At 54.5% G+C, this 18395-nt stretch overlaps 1 protein-coding gene across 1 annotated transcript; it reads right to left on the bottom strand.

Annotated features, from left to right (window-relative positions):
• Positions 1 to 3607: 3607 nt before the first annotated feature.
• Positions 3608 to 17682, bottom strand: SLC25A37 (solute carrier family 25 member 37). The gene is given in 5 exon segments (XM_075444713.1): positions 3608 to 7065; positions 8241 to 8297; positions 9821 to 10049; positions 17446 to 17584; positions 17586 to 17682. Coding segments are annotated over 5 exon segments (1011 nt in total). The 5' UTR covers positions 17651 to 17682; the 3' UTR covers positions 3608 to 6544.
• Positions 17683 to 18395: the final 713 nt, after the last annotated feature.

Genomic DNA, 18395 nt, shown 5'->3' on the forward strand with positions numbered 1-18395 from the left:
CGTCCCACAGTACACGCAGCCCTCGCACCCACCGCCGGCCCTGATGCCTCTGCCAGAAGGTCCCCCCGGACGGCGTCCCCAGGCACTGTCCCATCGGTGTCACCACCACCCGCGTGTCCCAGGGAGTGTTCGTCCCCCGGCACCCCGCTGTACCCACGACTGATGCTCAGGGTGCACCTTCCACCCGCCGGCAAAGCCCTCGGGTACTGTTTCTCCCTTCACCCACACAAGCTTTGAGATATTACTGTTGCTATTTAATTTCATTTCCCCACTTTTCTGCTTGTCTTCTAGAATTACAGACCCTAGGAAAAATATCAGTCGGGAAGTTTATAAGACGTGGACTGCGCAGTGGAAGGGAATTTATTTGTTCACACCAACTGAAGACTTCAGTATACGAACAAGTGAACGCCTGCTGCCCTACAGATCTTCGCTGCAGGAAAAATTGCAAGTTTAAGGAGTTGCTACGGTCTATTGGATAAATACGATGCATTAAAAAATACCCTCAAAAGGTATTTACACAATAATCTGTACTGGTTCCAAAGAAACCATTAGTGTTAATTAGAAAACCAGACGCCTTCCCCGGGCTAAACACCACCCAGCACGGAGGGAGACGGGGACCTCGTGTGTCACGGCTCTTGGCAAGTGCCACCTGCCCACGGGTGGCACCTCCAGGAGCCCATTCCTGCTCCCAGGGAGCCGTCCCGAGCGTGCAGAGGTGACGGAGGAGCCGGGGCAGTGCCCTCGGGCTTTGCTTGCTCCACCGCTTCCCGGTGCTGCGGCTCTCGGTCCCCTCCTGCTCGGCTGCAGGAATTCCCCATTTTGTGGCCATCAACAAGGCAAGCAGATGCCAGAGGTTTAAAGCAGAAAGGGAGGAGAAGAGATAACCATCGCCGTGAGGTTTTGCAGAGGTCCTTCAGCCTCTCTAGTAATCTCAGCCAGCCTCTCCAGCCAGGCTAAAACCAACCCCTTCTCCCGACCGCAGCCTTTTGCTGCTGGGAAAACCGGGGCTCAGCCCAGGCGTTCCCAGCTCTGCAGCCACCCCACGCCTTCCTACCAAACAATCTCTCTTTATTTCCCTCAATAACCAGCTGTTATTATTTACAGCACCAGCAGGACGCAGCACAAAACAAGCATTTAACGAAGTCAGACAACTGTTGGGCAAACCAAAACCAGAGAAAACGTAAGAAAAGTTTAAATTACTCACCGGGCAAACGGCGGGAGAGCAGCCTGAAGTCCTCGGGGGTGTCAGGACGAAGGGCGGCAGCCACGTCTCGGGCAGATGAGGAAAGCTTCTCCCAGGGCATCTCACAAGGGCACAGAGTCTCCTTCCACGGGCTTTTAGTTTTCCAGGGTGTTTTTCCTTTATTTCAGTAGACTAAATTCAGAGCTTTGACAGCCTTGAATAATTCAAGGGTAGAAATCCCTCAGTCCCCCTTGGTCTAACAGGGAAGACATGGATGGACAGGAATCGGTGTTATCAGCAACTTAGCTGCAAGTTTAATCACGTAATTCTTGTCCCCTGTAACCACATATCACCCAAGCACAAAAATTCCCTCCCATGCAGACACGTATTAGGGGCATTTCTCAGTTCTTGGGGAATTACTGGGAATAAGCTGGAGGTGAATGGCAATTATCATAAAGAGAAATGTAGGGGTCCTCACCAGTCTTCATATAAAAACAGTATTTAGCATTTAAGAAGTATGCATTAAGTGTGTCACACACGTCACGCTTCAGGATTACACAGGTTTACTACACAGGGGAAAGGGGGGGGTAAATATTTACTCTACAAAGCAAACAAATAGAAACCTGTCAAAACCATTTTGCTGAGCAGAAATAGCCCTTTATCTTTCGATCTTGTCTCCTCAGCTCATCAGCCAGGCGAGGCAGCCTGCTCTCCACCCCAGCACACCGATGGGCAGTTGCACCTTCTTGATTTTTCCCTGACAGTAAAAAAAAAAAAAACCACAAGGAAAAGAGAAAGGGCAGAATAGGTCAGAAAAGGAAAGTCCTTTTTCCTTTGGGGTGGGCCAAGGGCTGCAGCATCGTGCTGCTGTTTCCCTTTGTGGCCAGCCTTGACTCCCCAGGTAGGGGTTTGCTGCTGAATTAATTATCATAAATATTCCATTATTGTTATTTGCCAGCCCAGGAGTGGCTGGGACAGGACTGCTGGCTGGCTGCATCCCAACAGAAGTTCATCTTTAGGATTTTAAATGCTTCTCTTAATTGCTGCACTGGGAACGCACTGAAATCAGTTCATCCTGTATCACTGGAAGGTGAATACCCTGGGGAGCAGCACCTATTCCAAACCTGTCATACTCTAAACAAAACTGACAAGAAATCAACTGTGCTCCACCCCTTTGTCAAAATTACATGAGGATGCTCCCAAAACAATCCTTCAGACCCAGCTCCAGGTTTTTAAGGCTGGAGATCTACACCAAGGAGTTCCAGACTCTTCTTTTTAAATGAGAGCTGCACAGTGCTCGGTAAGCTGAAGCATTATTTTAAAATAACCTGGGTTTCATGCTAGATTTCACGAAAGGACCAAGCAGTTCTGCCAGGCTTACTAGAGCCAATAAGGAGGAAAAAGGGCTGCGAGAACCCTGGATCCTCCTGACAATGTTGGAAAGATTCAAATTTAGAAGTGAGGTATGGTAGACTTTGGACCAAACTGTGCCCCAAAAACCCCCCAACCCCACAAAAAGAGATGAGGAACCCCTTCTGCTATGCACATGCCCAAGCATTAGCAAAGCCCATGGCACCCTGTGCCCCGCAGCACAGCCATCCCACCCCGCAGCGACACTGCTCGGCTCGCAGAGCCCCCGGCCTCCCGCAGCAGCAGCCACCTAGATGCCAAATCACAGAGGTGATTTATCCCTGGGACCAGAGCAAGGCTACCTGCATCAGACACGAAGCTGGAGACCAGAATCCCCGCACAGAGCCACCTTGCAGCCAGAAACATTTTCCACCCCGAGCCGAAACAGTTGCTCTACGCTGGAGATCTCCTAATCAAAAGGCTGTGATTACTTCTGCCCCCAGTGCCGGGCAGAAACCGTACCAATAAATGTGTCTTTTCCTTTTTACTAAAGGGGATGGTAAGATCTAAAGCAGCTGAATATCTGCTGGGGTTTTCCCTTCAAATCAGCCAGCAAATATTACTGAAACCTCAGCAAACAAGCAGCTGCCCCAGGGCCTTCACCCCATGCCCTTTCTTCCAGGTGGGAAGAAATTCCAGTTTGGGAATTTGCTGCTGAACAAGGCCACCGTCTGTGGGTTTGCTCTGCAAATCTCTGAAGTCAATTCATTGCCAGGAGGACCGCGTTCCAAAACCCTTCAGCGGCTCCTAGAGGAGCGCAAGCCCATAGTACAGATGTCTGCTCCTACCAGAGTGCAAAACCCCTCCCAGCAGCATTTTCCTCCTCCAGTGTGATGACGAAGAGCTTCATCTGACTCAGATGGTGAGGTGCTGAGCCTGCCAAGTGTTCAGGCAACACTAGAAGGCACCATTCCTCCAGGGATCGGCCTGCCCGGCTGCCACCCGCCTGCTCCTCAGCCTGAGCTGGAGCTCGATACCCCACCACACCGCTAAGGAAAGCCACAAGCATGAGCCTGGAAGGACAAAAATCAGAATATTTTATTTCCTTGAGCTCCAGTGATACAACTGTAGCAGCATTTCACAACTGAACTCCTGCATTGTTAAATACACATTTAAGGAAACACATTAAACTCCAAGGCAGGCAAAAAAAAAAAAACAAAACTGCGGACAAAGTTACTCATCCTCCCCCTTAAATAAAATGTGCGTTTGTTGCAGACAAAGCAGCAGTACATGTTTCACATACCAGGTTAAAATAAGACTTCAGACTCGCAGCAAAACTTTCGAATGCAAACCTAGAAGAGGCGAGGAGGGGCTTTGGTGCAGGGGCTTTCACCAGGGGATCCAGCATTACGTACAGCAGGCAACAGCGAAAACGTGTAAGAGACTGCTGCAGTCATTTGACCAACTGGGCACGCTCCCAGCTGCAGAATGGGAAGTCTGGTTTTATCGGATACCCAGTGTAATCCATAAAGAGCTCTACAAACGTACAAGTGCTCCTCACCATCTGCTCAAGGCAGAGCAAGTTCCCAAGAAAACCTGGTTGATACTTCTTTATGTGCTCAAAACTCAGGACATGCTCGCATTTTTCTGGCCAGTGCCCGAAATGGGGTGCTACATCCCCCTCCAAGGACGCTGCTCAGCTGGCCAAATTCACAACCACCCTCCCAAACACTCCATTGCCCCAGGCTCTGTTCCCTGGGCAAGTCCATCCTTCCCATCCCAGCTACTCACAGGTTACTCCAAACAGGAGATGAATTTCTCCTGGAATAGCCAAAGTGAGGTCAGAAATATTCAAGCTAAGCAGCCAGAGGAAGAGGATGATGCACTGGGACTGCTTGCCCAGTATGACTCCCAGCTACTGCAGTCACACTGAAAGCTGTCACCTTCCACGTTATGCTACGGTTTGCCTCTTTCATATTAAAGTGACCCAAAATTTTCATCTAAGTGTTGATGCCCATCTCTGATGGAAATATTTTGTGCAGTTCTGGTTCCTGTCAGTGACTCTCCAGTTGCTAAAGTCAATAGAAAAAGACATCCAAGGCTAACAGACAGCTCAAAGACCTCCAGCCTTGAGGATCTCCATGTGTGGAGAGACCTCAGGGCTTTCTTCAGCCACACCACCAAGACCAGCAACCTCAAACTTACAATTTTTACATTTTAAGACACAGGGTGCATTTGACACAGTGACTCATTCAGTTTAAGTGACAAAAAGGCACCAAGAAGCTCATTTCACCATTATCCATGGTACAAGGTTACTCTACACAAGGCACAGGCAGCACCGCCCACAGAGGTGCTCTTTGATTTACCTTCTCCAAATAACGGAGGCAAAAGGATCAGCTCTGCTTAGTGTCATCCTACGCAACGCACCGGGCTGACGGGACACCTCCAGGGACACGGGACAGCCCCAAAGCTGCCCATCGCATCGCCGCTGCCCCCCAGCGCCCTCAGAAAGGGGACGGTGCCAGCTCAAGACATCAGCTGCTGGCACGGCAACCTCCAGGGATGGAGATTTGCCAGTTGGTGCCCTGTAACTTATATTTACACATCCAGGCCCCTAAAACCCCTCATTAGCTACTGACTGCCCAAGCAACCGGCTAAGGGATGCATTTGAGTTTGGAAGAGCCTTTCCCAGGAGGAGCAGGGCACACAGCAAGGCTGCGACCCTTCCCGAGCAGGCACAGCTTTGCTGGCACCGCAAAGCTCAGCATCCCGCAGCAGCAAAACCAAACCCGCAGCACGAGGAACCTCTCTGGGTTGATTTTTTTTTTTTTTTCCTCCTCCCCAGAGATGAGCAGCAGCTTCTTGTCAAACACGGGCTGGGAGGTGGCTTCGGTTCTGCAGGCAGGACTTCTCCAAGGCTTTCGCTGCCTGCCGCTGGTTTGGGGCTGCCGGGACACGACCCTTGCGACTTGGTGGCCAAACTGTAAACAGAAGCTCCAGTTCCCCCCCGGGGAGCAGAGCAGCTCCGAGCACCCCGCCAGCTATCGAGATGCACACGGTCGCTCCTGCAAGCAGCATTGGGGCCTTAGTGGAAAAGAAGTATGAATAAATTAAGGGAGGATGAAGGCTGTTCAGCTATCACACACCATAAAAATGTACCTTTAAAAAAGGTGTTTGCAAAAAAAATACCATTTTTTAAAATCTACTTTTTTTTTTTAAGAGTCTTCTTGTAAAAAAAATGGAACTGCTGGTTTCCCCCTCTGACCTACAAAGTGACCAGGTATTTTGGGGTGGCCTTCCTTGGTGTCCTACGGCTTCCCAAAGTGGTCTCCCCATTCCTCCTCCCCACCTCGTCCCAGCAAGTCTCAACGGGCTACCAAGTACCTTGACACCCACATGAGAATCCGGGCCACTGTTTGGGGGCTAAATGCTGTATAATTAAAGCCAATCTGGCTATAAAAATAAATGCTTTTGTGTCTTCCTTACACAGGATGGAAGAATTCAGCCCTTTTTAAACAGCTCAGCATCTAGCTGTAATAGTATTTTAAAAACAACTCAAATGTCTATATAGAAAAATAAAGGATAAACATTATCCATCTATTTTATATTCATATAAAAAGTAAGTTCTGTGACAGGATATTTTGCTTCTTCGCTGTAAAAAATAACAGCCTAGGCTGTATAACCTAAGCCTTCTGTTGAGGAGTAAACGACATCTTCAAACTTATTCAGAGAAAAATATCAGTTAGCAATTTCACTTCTCCAAAATAAAGTTATTAAATATATATATTATTATAAGTCTTTATAAACTATTCCATTGTTTAAGCAAGGAGGGGAACATGTAACTGAGGACCACTTTAATCTTCCCTGGGGAGAGAGAAGTGGATGTCAGCTGTGAATCCACCAGAAACCCGGCACGTTCCTCAGCAGAGACCCCGAGCTGGCCGGCTTGCAGGCACACACAGACACGCACAGAGGGGACATGAAGGCTTGTATTCACTCTCAGTAAGTCCTTCAGAAGGATGTTCTTTTTTCCAGCTTGTGCTTTGTGAGAAAGTACTTGAAGAATTCATACACCGACCAGGCGATGGCTGTTGAAGGCATCTGGTAAATGACGCGTGCCTGCACCCCTCTGAAATACCCTGAAATGCCCCCCAGCTGATAGACAGTCTTGAAGGCGTTCACCATGCCCGAGAGATGTCCGCTGATGTTCACAGAGCTCAAGGCCATGTTCTCCTGGGTGTTGAGCAGGGTCTTGCAGACGTCCAGAGGAGTGGTGGCAGCGGCAGCCACAGCCCCTGCGATGGCACCGGAGACGATGTGGGACCGAGGGTTATACTCCCGGTGCGGGTTGATCTGCTCCTGCATGAATTCGTAGGTGATGAAGTGAATGGCCTGGAAGGGGACATTCATGGTGAGCTGGGTGGTGTAGCTGCGGTAGAAGGCACCAAACCCCTCCGTCTTGTGCACTGTCCTTACGCACGCCAGGACGGACTTGTAGGGGGAGTTGAACATCTGCATCCGCTGCTTCACCACTGGTCCGGGAGACGGCCACGGTGGGAGAAGGCAGGGCAGACAGCAGCAGGCAGGACAGACACCGGGAGATGAAGACTGATTAGCTAAGGCACATCCCTCCTGATCATCACAACATCCAGACCGAACCCTGCTCCAAGTCCCAACCACCCAGACCCAACCTCTCCCTCCAAGTCCAAGCTGCTACGACATAAACCAGACCTTTCTGTAGTGAGGAGCTCCTCATCGACAGGCTTTCACCAAAAGGCTGCATACTCCTCTGCTTCCCCCAACCCCAAAACACTCAAATGGCCCCCCCAAAACACAAGTGAGGGAAGCAGGTCAGAGCTCATCCCCAGTTCAACAGATCTCCACTTCCACAGGCTAATGCAATCCTCTCCTCAAGCTTAATTAAAGAACTTTCACTTCTAGCTGGAAAGGCATTAAGACAGACTGATAAGGACCCTCAGATGCGTCCGTGAGGATGCAGAGCTGCTGTGCAGAAACACTGACAGGGCAGAATGGTGACTAGAAACCTGTACGTCACCTGGAAGCGTAACAGACCTCACCTACGGTCCCAAGTCTCGAAATGAAACAACTTCCATCGACTTAAAAGGCCAATTAATTTAATTCCCTTAATCAGGATATGATTAAAAGGATTTGAAGCACCAGTGACATTTTTTCCTTCGGAAAAACCTGACTTTGGGCCAGCTCAGAAGTACCACACATTAAGGCTGAATAGCTGGCAGTCCAGCTAGTTGTCTTCATTTCAGCTGCGTTTCACTGTCAGGCCTCCCCATGCCAGACTCGACCTACCCAGGAGGGCCACGCAACGGTCCCACCACCTGCTGTACTTGTCTAACAACACGACTAACCTCAGTTTTGCCTGGTTAGCCCACAGCTTCAGAAATCACACAACCAATTTAGTAAAGATGCACCAGCAGAGTAGTAACAGCGTGGTGTTAGCAAAGGTGACGCCAGTATTCCTGGAAAGTCACAATATGCCACGCAGACGCTGCGCAACCCCTTGGCAAGCAAAGGAAAACAGCCAGGCAGAATTCATTCCTTTCCACTGGCCTGTCTGAGCTCGTTAAAAGCTGGGCAGAGTCACTAAAGCAAGGGCTTAAGCTGCCGAGATGGCGCAGGGCGTGCTCGGTCCTAACGAGGTGCAGCACTTCCCACCAGCGCAGGGCATTACCTTCAGCGGGATTCATCACTGCGTCGTGGAGCAGCGTGGCCACGCTCCCAGCTATACCTGCAAGACACAAAGGCATCCTTCAAAAACATAAAATTATGAAACCCGGGGGCTTGGGCGGGCACTGCCGTCGAGCAGCCAGGTACCGCTGCCCAGGGAGCTGAGCCCAGCTCCGCAGCCAGTCCAAGGAAGCACCCAGCAACACAGCTCGTTCCCAGGGGAGAAAAACTCATCCGGAGCAGCTTGACAGAAACCTGGATCTGCTCACGGGGTCACAGCCGTCGCCTTCGCTGTCCCCTACAGCTTTGCCTACGCAAGACACCGCTGGCTTCGCTCAGCCTGCGCTGGACTGAGAAATGAGCAATGGTTAGACCTGGCTCAGGGGATCCATAATTAGGCATTTTCATCTGTTTACTCAGTCTAGTTTTAAACACTAATTGCACGGATTCTGCAAACATCCAGCCAGCCATTAATGATTCCGCAGCTGGCGCTCGGATGGGCCTCTCGAGCCACACCTTCCCCTTTGATGTAGGTTTCCATCTCCAACTCTCTCTTGCCCAAATGTCTTTCGGTCATTTCTCACTACGGCAGCGCTCCAGTTCTCCCGCTGGTACCGAAAGCCTGTAGCTACTTGAAAGGCAAACAGAGGAAACCCATTGCTAGCAAAGAGCATCAAGCCAGAAAGATATTCTATAGCCTTAACTGAGCTGGTTGAGTCAAGTGAGTGCCATGGCAGATTCCTACCATTACATCACGCCAAGGACCAGGCAGAAGCCCATCTGCACCAGCCCTTTCGTAACCCCTGGCTCCTCAGTTACGAGGGTTTCTGCTGTTACAGCGATATTGCTGAACCTAAAAGCCTTCCTGGTAGAAGCAAAATTTAACAAAGCGTGCCAGCACGCAGAGGATGCAGCGCACTTTACCACACTGGAGCTCCAAGGGAGACGCGTGGAACAGCCTGCCCTGCAAACCCCGACAGGTTTAGATGATGCCTTCAAACAAAGCCAGCAGCAGCAGCCTGCGACTGCAGCCAGACACCTCTTGTACAATGCATTGATTACTCGTGCTAGAATAATTTGAGATTAAAGATGACCGGTAGGCGGGTACAGAAGCAGCTTCCCCACCTTCCCCCAGGGAACGGAAGAGCCCACTCGGAGCAGAAAGGTACTTCAGGAAAATTTGCTTCAGAGCCCCTCTGCACGGCATGTTACAGCACTGACACATCGGCTAGATGCTACTGCTGCAAAGACCCCCAAGACCAGCTCAACACCCTCCGGAAGAGACATCTACCAAGTGGTCAGCAGTCCTACGACAGGGCACAGGTCCCAGCGAAGCACGGGCACCCAAGCACCCAACCAGAGGGCAGGTGCCACACTCGCCCACCTGCCCTGCCCCTCCAGCACTCCCACGGCGGGTGCTGAGACCCGCAAGCCCGGGGTTACATCTGCATCTTGCAGGCTGCCTACAGCAGATCTTCCCGGAGCAGAGCACAGCGAAGGACGCCAGGCTAAGCGCGTGAAGCAAGCAAGGGACAGGCTGTCAGCTGCAAGCTTTTTTTTTTGTGCAAAAGAACCCAAAAATACCATTGGCCAAGTGGCTGTTTCCTCCGTGCTGGATAGTGTCACTTAGAGACTTCTTCATTTTTTCATAGCAGGCAAAGTACATGGCGTGGGCAGGGCCAGCTCCCAGCATGGTGACATTAATCCCACGTAAAGGCCTCCAGAAGCCCTCTGTCAGGACAATCTTCTTCAGAGCTTCGTACACGCTCCTGTACTGGGCTTTGGGGTCCGGCTGCAAGCTCTGCATCCTGGTCTGCAACAGAGCACACGAAGGGAGAGGCCTCAGTTACCGTCTTTAACGCAACAGGCACAAGCCACGGAGTTAAAGAGCTACAAGACTTCCCAGATCATTAGAGAGGTCAATAATTTATTCCCTGGCTGCACCCACGCCGGGGCCAAGGCACTATTTATCCACGCTTCGCCTGCCAGACCACGCTCCCATTGCAACACCAGAACGTTACGAGGCTGCTTGGAGGGAAGCGTAACCTCTGCTCTTGTTTATGCGCGGAAAGCACAGGGAATTCAGCTCACGCAGTTGTTCAAAAGCCTCGGTGAAGAAATACAGTTAGGTCTTTAATTGCCTCTTGCTTACAACACTCCCGTCTCTGCCCCAGCTTGTTCCTCCTGCAGCTCCTCAGCTGCTTTGGACACTCGGTGTGCGAAGGCAGTCCACTCGATTGGGAAAAGTTTCCTCGAAGGGCAAGCTGAGAAAGCGGGGTACCCGCAGTAACACCCTCCCGCAGAGGGGACCATGTCCCCCAGCAGCCTGGGGAGCACCGAGCCGCCCTTCGCCCCGTCGTCCCTGCCAGCTCCCGGTGCCCTGCAGCCACCAGCCGCCCGAGCCAGGTGATTTCATCTGCATCTTTGTTCAACAGTCCTCAGCGGGCCTTTCTTCCACAGATTTCTGAAGGCAGCTAAGCGTCTGGCATCCAAAGCATCCTATTAAACTTAACTACGCACTGGGGGAAAAAAAATCATAGAATCATCACACCATTAAGGTTGGAAAAAGACCTCTAAGATCATCAAGTCCAACCGTCAACACATCACCACCATGCCTGCTAAACCATGTCCTGAAGTGCAGTATCTACACAGTTTTTGAACACCTCCAGGGATGGGGACTCCACCACCACCCTGGGCAGCCTGGTCCAATGCCTTTTGGTTTGTTTCAGGCTTGTGCAGGCTGAGGCCATCGCTCACCAGCGACGCTCAAAGCCCTCGCAATGACGATGCCAGCCCGCGATGGGTGGGCACAGACCCAGCCACCTCTCCCCAGCAATGGGAGAGACACTGAACCTCTGCAGCCATCGCAGCAAGTCCGAGCAAATCTAGAGCAGGGAGATGCAAAGGGCTCTGCTACTCCTGCTGAGGGGCCCGCAAGTCCTGCCGGTCTCCAGCACGGGTGATAGACCCCATCACACCAAAACCGGTCTGAAGGCATACAGCCTTCGGTGCAGCCTCACGCCTCGAAACACCAACACAGCAGGCTCCTGGGAAAGGGCATGGCCACAGGAGATATTCAGCAACCTGCAACAGGCTCCGAATTAACGCTTTTTTTCAGGAGAAGCTTGACCACTGCAGTTCAGAGGTGGTTGGGGTTGGACAGGAAGGATGCCTTCCACCTCGGGAGCCGGGACACCCCATCTTCTAAGCTCCCCCCCTACTACGCAGACACCAGCACCGCCCTCGCAGGCAAAGCAACACGAACAGCTCCGTCCTCGGCAGCGGCTCAACAGCCCTTGAAAAAGCAAGAACTGCCCATGCCACCTCCACGCTTCCTCACCAGGACACAACCCTTCAAGCTGATCAGCTCACTTCAGTAATTAGCCAGGAGGCAATACAACAGCTAAGCTTTCGGGCAAGATGAAGCCAATAAAAGTGGTTTAGGTTTGGACCTTCGATTCCCCAAACCACTCTAGTTACTGGAAACTGAAGAGCACTTTCACACGCGCTTCCTGAGAGCAAGCAAGAGACCAGGCCTGAATTCAGGACTTTAACCCAGTATAACAACACCAAGCTATGAAAGCAGTGAATCAATACATGACACTAAGCCAAACCAATTATTGGGCTTATAGTAAACATTCTAAAAAAACGCACAAGAATTCCATTTGCAAAGTGACTCAGTCCAGCAGCTAGCTGAATTTCAGACTGAAGCATCGGCCGGTGGTCATGACAAGGCATCACCCTGCAACAGGGAATTCGGCGGCCTCGAGCAAAGCTGCCTGTTTCAGAGCACAAAGTGCATTGTAACCTATGAACAGCGCCGGAACTAAACCTAAAGGCTCACAAAAATCCTCCTGTATATGCAGCAACAGCACTGAATCACCTTGGAATTTAAAAACCGGTTTTAAATCCAGCTCTCGGCCCTCGCTGAGCGGGCACAAAGGTCTCGCAAGCTCTGCCCGGGTCTCCGCTCCTTGCCGTGCCACGGATGCTCGTCAGGAGGGGCTGGATTTCACGATGCCTCCGAGAAACTCCGGGCAGCCGCTCCGCCATCAGCGTGACTCAGCACGACCCACCGCTGCCGAGCTGGTCGCGTCCAGCTGGGGTTTTGGGTTGGGTTTTTTTTTTTTTCCCCCGCTCTGCTAGTTTTAACTTGAAGGCGTTGCTTCAGACTCCAGAACTGACCCCGGGGGATCTCGATCTCACCCCGGTCCATTGCCGGGATGCCTGCGAAGCAGCCGGTGTAATTTAAGCACGCAGCAGTGTCATCTCGTCAGAAAGGCAATCAGGGATAAGCGCTCCTGTAGAGCAAGGAGCTATCAGCCTGGCACGCGCAGGACCAAGGCACGTGGTGCTGTGTTCTTGGGAACTAACCCTGAGTATCTCCATGCTTACTGAGGATGCAGGCGCTTTCACATGAGAATGGATAAATATCCGTTTTTATTTTTCCACTGATCATCCGAGCCACTCTCGAGGGGTTCAAAAGCTCACACCATACCCCAGAGCGGGCAGTAAGCATACGGCGTAGCCACCTAACCCACGCACGCTGCAGTTTGCATCACCACCAGCGCAGCCAGGTCCACCAGCTTCCACCTCTCATTAAAGCTGGGGACACAAACAGGACAAACAACTCCAGGAGTGACCACAACCAGGATCTCCCGTGCGGCTGCTGCAAGAGGCACAGAGCTGAAAACAGGTCCAGCTCTGGTCTGAGCAGGATAAGTTTATCGTGCTGTGAACAATGATGATTTGCTATGCGCTACGCAGTCCTTGCCCCCCCAGCTCCTGTCACTTATCTGAAGCCAGCAAGCTCCTCAAGGAGCCTCACCCTCTTCTTGTTAACCAGCCAAGAAATACTTCTCCACCTACTTGGACTAATCCTCCTTGCATAAGGCAACAGAGTGCACTGACAACCGCAAGCATCCCGGCAGTCCTGGCTTCAGCTTGGGCACAAGCAGCGACACCAGGAGTCACAGCTCCATGTTCCTCAGGTTACCTGCTGCTCGGGGACCAGCACCGTCTGTCTGGATGCTCTTTGGTGGAGAGCACCCAGCCTTCCTGCTGCCAGAAGCACAGGGATACTCCAGGGTTGTTTTCTACCTAGAACTGTTTTACTAACAAGAGCCAGGTCTCTGGTTCAGCATATTCTCGCAAAGGGTCACTGATTTGACATGCCACTGTACAAACAAGCTCAGATATAATTTGCCTTTGTGGGATTTTTCCCCCACCCCCCCAAACATCGCATGCTTTCTCAAAGTTCAGCCTGCCCATTCATGTGACAGACAACCACCCCGGTCTCCCTGCAAGCCAACAAAAGACAGAGAGAACACAACATGCTTTTACCAGGAAATAAACAGCATTTCTTCGGCGATTGGGTCAGGTCCTGCTGGCCAGAGAAGGCTTTGCCATTGCACAGCCGATGCCACACGCAAGCCCTGAACACCCCATTTTTTTCCTAGGCTGTTTTTCAGCTAGAGCAGCTCCCCGGCCAAGCCACACACTCGGTGTGGTACCCACCCGTGCCTGACCAGGCCCCCGGGAGGGGAGCGGCGTGTCACTCGAACAGGTTAGCCGTGACTTTCCAGCGCCCCGACACTATCAGCTGAAACAGGAGTAGCTGCTCCCCTGGACCTGTGTCGAGACGGGCGGATGCAGAACCTCCCGCTGCCAAACCCAACCCAAGGCAAGCATCCCTAACCCCAAAGTCCAAATCAACCACAGCAAAACAGCTCACGGGAGCTGACCTGCCCTGCCACCTTCATACCTGTGTGCTTTCAAGACCTCAGTCACAAGCAGGGAAGCACCAAGTCTGCTTGCATCAGGCAGGTCACCCATGGCTGACTGTCCCAGCTGGAGCCAGCAAAACACTTGCTCCATCCCTCCCAGCAAGCCCCATCGTACTTGTCCTCCGTTCCACCCCTCTCTGGCATCGCAGATGCTGGCGAGATGTTTCTCCTAGCCTTCACACCTGGACTTCCCATGATAGCACAGGACTCCTTGTACCCGTCAGGAACCATGAGCAGCCAGGGCAAAGCCAACTCACAGACGTCCTGTTGCACCAGCCCGGTCAGGAGCAGTTCAGGATCTCACGGAGAAGGACTGCAACGTGGCTAGGGCTGGAGCACGGACTTTTTTGCTGTCCACTGTGAAGAAGGGAGGTTCAAGCCCAGCAAATCTCCAGCTTCTCACTGCGCTGTCTCACATCAGCAGTTACTTCCCGGGCGAGGACAACTGTTCTTCACATCCTCCAGGCAGCTACTTTACCTGCCTTGGGAAACCAGCTCCAGCAGCCTCGCAGAAAAGCCACCAAACGGCTTAAGCAAGAGGAAGGAGGAGGCTCTGGGGAGTCCTCCAGAAACTCCCTTCTGCCGCCACCACAAGAAGTCCTTGACTGCTGATCTCTAAAATTAATTTGGAGGCTGACCAGGCTTGCCAGGACAGCTGTGTTTTCAGCAGCTACAAAACAAAACAAGCCTGAGCACCACGAGAAACACCATCAGCACACCTCGAAAAACCTACACTTCAAGCCCGTGTTTTACTACAACCACAGCCTTACGCGGGCGAGGCAGGGCCAACGCGTAGTTAACGCCGACGCTGCAAGGGGGTCTTTACCTTCAGAAGGAAAATGCTGGGAAGGAAAAGACACCAAAGCAAGTCTCGATAATCACAAGCCTCCAGCTGCAGCTCTAGTAGGTAAAACGCAACCTGTAATGCATATCACCCCTAAACAAATAGCAACGCCGCTGCAAAATACACATAGGAGTAGCAACGCCTTGAGCGAGCACAGGGGAATCGCAGGCGGGCGCTGCACGCGGGTTCACAGCCTCCCCCGTCCCACCCCAGCACGTGTTGCCCCACGAACACCAACAGCACCCCGGGGCATTTTCTGCGCCACACCACGCAGGCGTATCCCTGCGCCTCGCCGCGGTCCACGGGGCACTGCTGGAACGGCTCGCCTTGACTCACCTCCGCAGCCCGCCCTGCCCCGGCCTCGTCGGGCTCAGGAATCGTGCATGTGTCTGAAGCGAACTATTCCCCAAATTCTAATGTTTTCAGTTTCTCTTTGAGAGGAAATGATTTGCCGGAACCAAAACATCTCCTTGACTCCATGATCTAGCCAGGTGCCCGAAACGCATCTTTCCGCAGCATCCACAACCCCCACATCCTCCACGGGCTCGGCTCAGCCGTGACCCATCCCAGGAATTATTATCCGGAAAGGCAGACTCCGGAGGGAGCTTGCCTGCTTTCTGCAGGAAGAGAGCAGCACATTTCCCACAGTAAAGTGAAAGACAGCTTCTCTGACAAGCTTAATTAGTGCTTGGTTACTCCCATTATAAAAGAAAGCTCTTTTGGGGTCAGTTCTTACCTTTTCTCGTCGCAGACAGAACAGGCACAAACCAGCGCCAGGTGCTCGTCGCGGGAGCAGCACCCAAAGCCTGCAGCCCGGGACTTCGCTCTGCCCCCAGCACACGGGGTGACCTTGGCCGTGCTCTGCCGGAGCTCTCCCGCAGACAGCCAACAGCCAGAGCATTTTATCTGCTCCCGAGCCCGTCAGGGCAGCCTGCTGAGCGGGATTACTCCCGGCGTAAGGCATCGCCCCGGCGCTGCTGGCCCTGAAGCAACCGGGGAATTCACTGCCCGGTGAAATCACCACTTTTACCTTCCTGCAAAGCACCTCCCGCTCGGGGAAACCGGGCACAACTTTCGTTTTCTCCCTCTCCCTTTTCCCGGCAGAGGAAATGCCCTCTGAAACAACGCCATAAAGTCTGGAGTGACGACATGCTGCCCTGACCGTGACTTGGCAGAAAATACCAGGCTTGTCTGCGAAAGGAGCCGGTGCGGAGGCACCCGGGGTGGGCACAGACCCCGCGCCTCAGGGGGGGACCCGTGATGCTGAGTGGCCCAAACCTACGAACCAGGTCCAGGGGGCACAGACCCAGAGGGCAAACGCAGAAAAAATAAAAGAGCAGATAATGTTTCCTTTGAGGGCTTATCGCAGCAAACTGGCAAGACTTCCAGTGCCTCAAAGCGAAGGCATTTCCTCTCCTCTCCTCTCTACTCTTTCGGGGAGCCCTGCGTTGAAAAGAGGAGAAGTTAGAGCATCTGCTTGCAGCCTTGCCCAGCTGGACCATGGAGGATCTGCCAGCACCAGCAATACAATATCAAGGGAGTCTGGCTTTTCCCAACCTTATTTTCTCTTTTTTAAGCATGCTGGCAGGGCAGAGGGAGCAAACACCCTTCACGACACTTCCCACCACGCTGGTGACACCAAAAAGTCCTCGCTCGATTGTCCTCGACAGCGCCGTGAGCACGTCCGTTAGCCTCCAGCAGCCCGTCCCCACCGAAACCCCACCACCCACCAGCCCCTCGATGAGCCCCGGCCTCCCTAAAGCCACCGAGCCACAGGGCCAGGGTGACACAAAGCCACATCCACGCTGCTGGCACCCACCCGGGCGTGCAGATGGACAGACCACCCCTTCCCACCAGCTTTTCCCTCCTGGGGTGGGCCAACGGGAGGGAAAAGCCACCCTGGGGTTCTCCTGCTCCAGCCCCACACCGGAAGGCACCGGGGGCATCTCCCGCCCCGGGGAGCAGCGCGGGGACTTTGCTTGCTGCGGCGGGAGGCGGCGAGGCCCCGGCACACACCTTTGCACCGTGGGTTGCGCAAAGCTCGCCGGGGCCGAGGACGCTGGGGGTGCCTGGGACGGCACCCGAGGTGCTGCAGGGACTGGGTGGGTGCGCAGCTCCGGCTTCCTTTGGAGACCTTGGAGGTGACACCGTGGGGACCTCGCACGCCTCCAGCCCGCCGCGGCACCCTGCGCCTTGGTCACCCCCAGCACCTCCTGCACACCCCAAAACAGCTCGGTACAGCTCTGCTCCCCTCAAAGCAACACTCCCCACCCCGAAAGCCCTGGGCACCCCGACGCCCCTTGCACCCACTGACCCCGTTCCCCGCACACCCCCAGCACCCCATGCGTGCATCCCTGTAGACCCCCGGTACCCCCAGCACCGCTCATGTGCACCCCCGTAGACCCCCGGTACCCCCTGCACGCCCTCCTGGGCACCCCTGCAGACCCCCGCTGCCCCGGGAAGCCCCCCCGGGCCCCCCTGCAGACCCCCGCTGCCCCGGGCAGCCCCCCCCGGGCCCGTCCGCTGTGCGAGCAGACCCCGGAGGCCCCTCCCGCTGGCCACCCCCCTCCGCCACACACCTTGACCGAGTCCACCGGGTACATGACGGTGTGCTCCATGATGCCCGCTACCGCCCCGGCCATCATGTGGGTGCCGAGCGAGGCGCCGCTGGGCAGGCTCTCGTACTCCTCGCCCTCCATGGCCGCCGGGGCGGCGGCGGGGGGGGGGGGGGCCGGGCCCCGGGGGGGCCGCCGCTCCGCTCCCCACGCCGCAGCTCAGCTCCATCCGTCCGGTAACGGCGGGGCCGGGGGGGAGGAACGGCCGGGGGGGGTGTCTACACCGGGCTCGCGCGCCGCCCCGGCCCCGCTTTAAAGCCGCGCCCCGCCCCGCGCCCGCCAATAGGGAAACAGCGCCGCCGCCGGGCGCTGCGAGGGGGGATTGGCAGGGAGGCGGACCAATGGAACGCGAGAGGCGGAGGGGTGGAGTGATGTGATTGGGTGGGGGCCGGCTGGCGGAAGGGCGCGCGGAGGGGGCTATGGCGCGAACTGCTGCCCCGCGGCGCGGGGGTCCGGGGGATTGCGGGGGGGGGAGTCCGGGGAGGGCACCCCCCGCTGCACCCTGCCCCGGGGGGGGGAAGACGGAAGGAACCTGGGCACGGCGTGGGGTTTGTCGCGGGGGGACCGCGGCGTGGGGGGGGTGGGCAAAGCAGCCCCAACCAGCCCCGAGTGCCCCCCAAAACGCAAACGGGCGCGGCCGCGGGGCCAGCTCGGCCCTTGGACTCGCAGGAGTTTTCCCTGCCGTAGGGTTTATTTGGGGGGGGGAGGGGGGGGGGGCTGCGGGGTTTTGACCCCCCTGCCCGCTCCTGGCGCCATGTCAGCCCCCCCTACATGGGCTCAGCAGAGCTTTCCACCCTTCCCTGCGGAGCCCTTTCGGGAAGGTGGGAGCCGCGGCACCCGCTCCCCGCAGCTCCCGCTCCGCCGCGGACCCGTCAATCCTGGCCTGTCCGCAACGAGCCCAGCCCGTGGCCCGG

Source organism: Opisthocomus hoazin, chromosome 28 (genome assembly GCF_030867145.1).
Source record: "Opisthocomus hoazin isolate bOpiHoa1 chromosome 28, bOpiHoa1.hap1, whole genome shotgun sequence".
In the NCBI taxonomy this organism is placed as follows: domain Eukaryota; kingdom Metazoa; phylum Chordata; class Aves; order Opisthocomiformes; family Opisthocomidae; genus Opisthocomus; species Opisthocomus hoazin.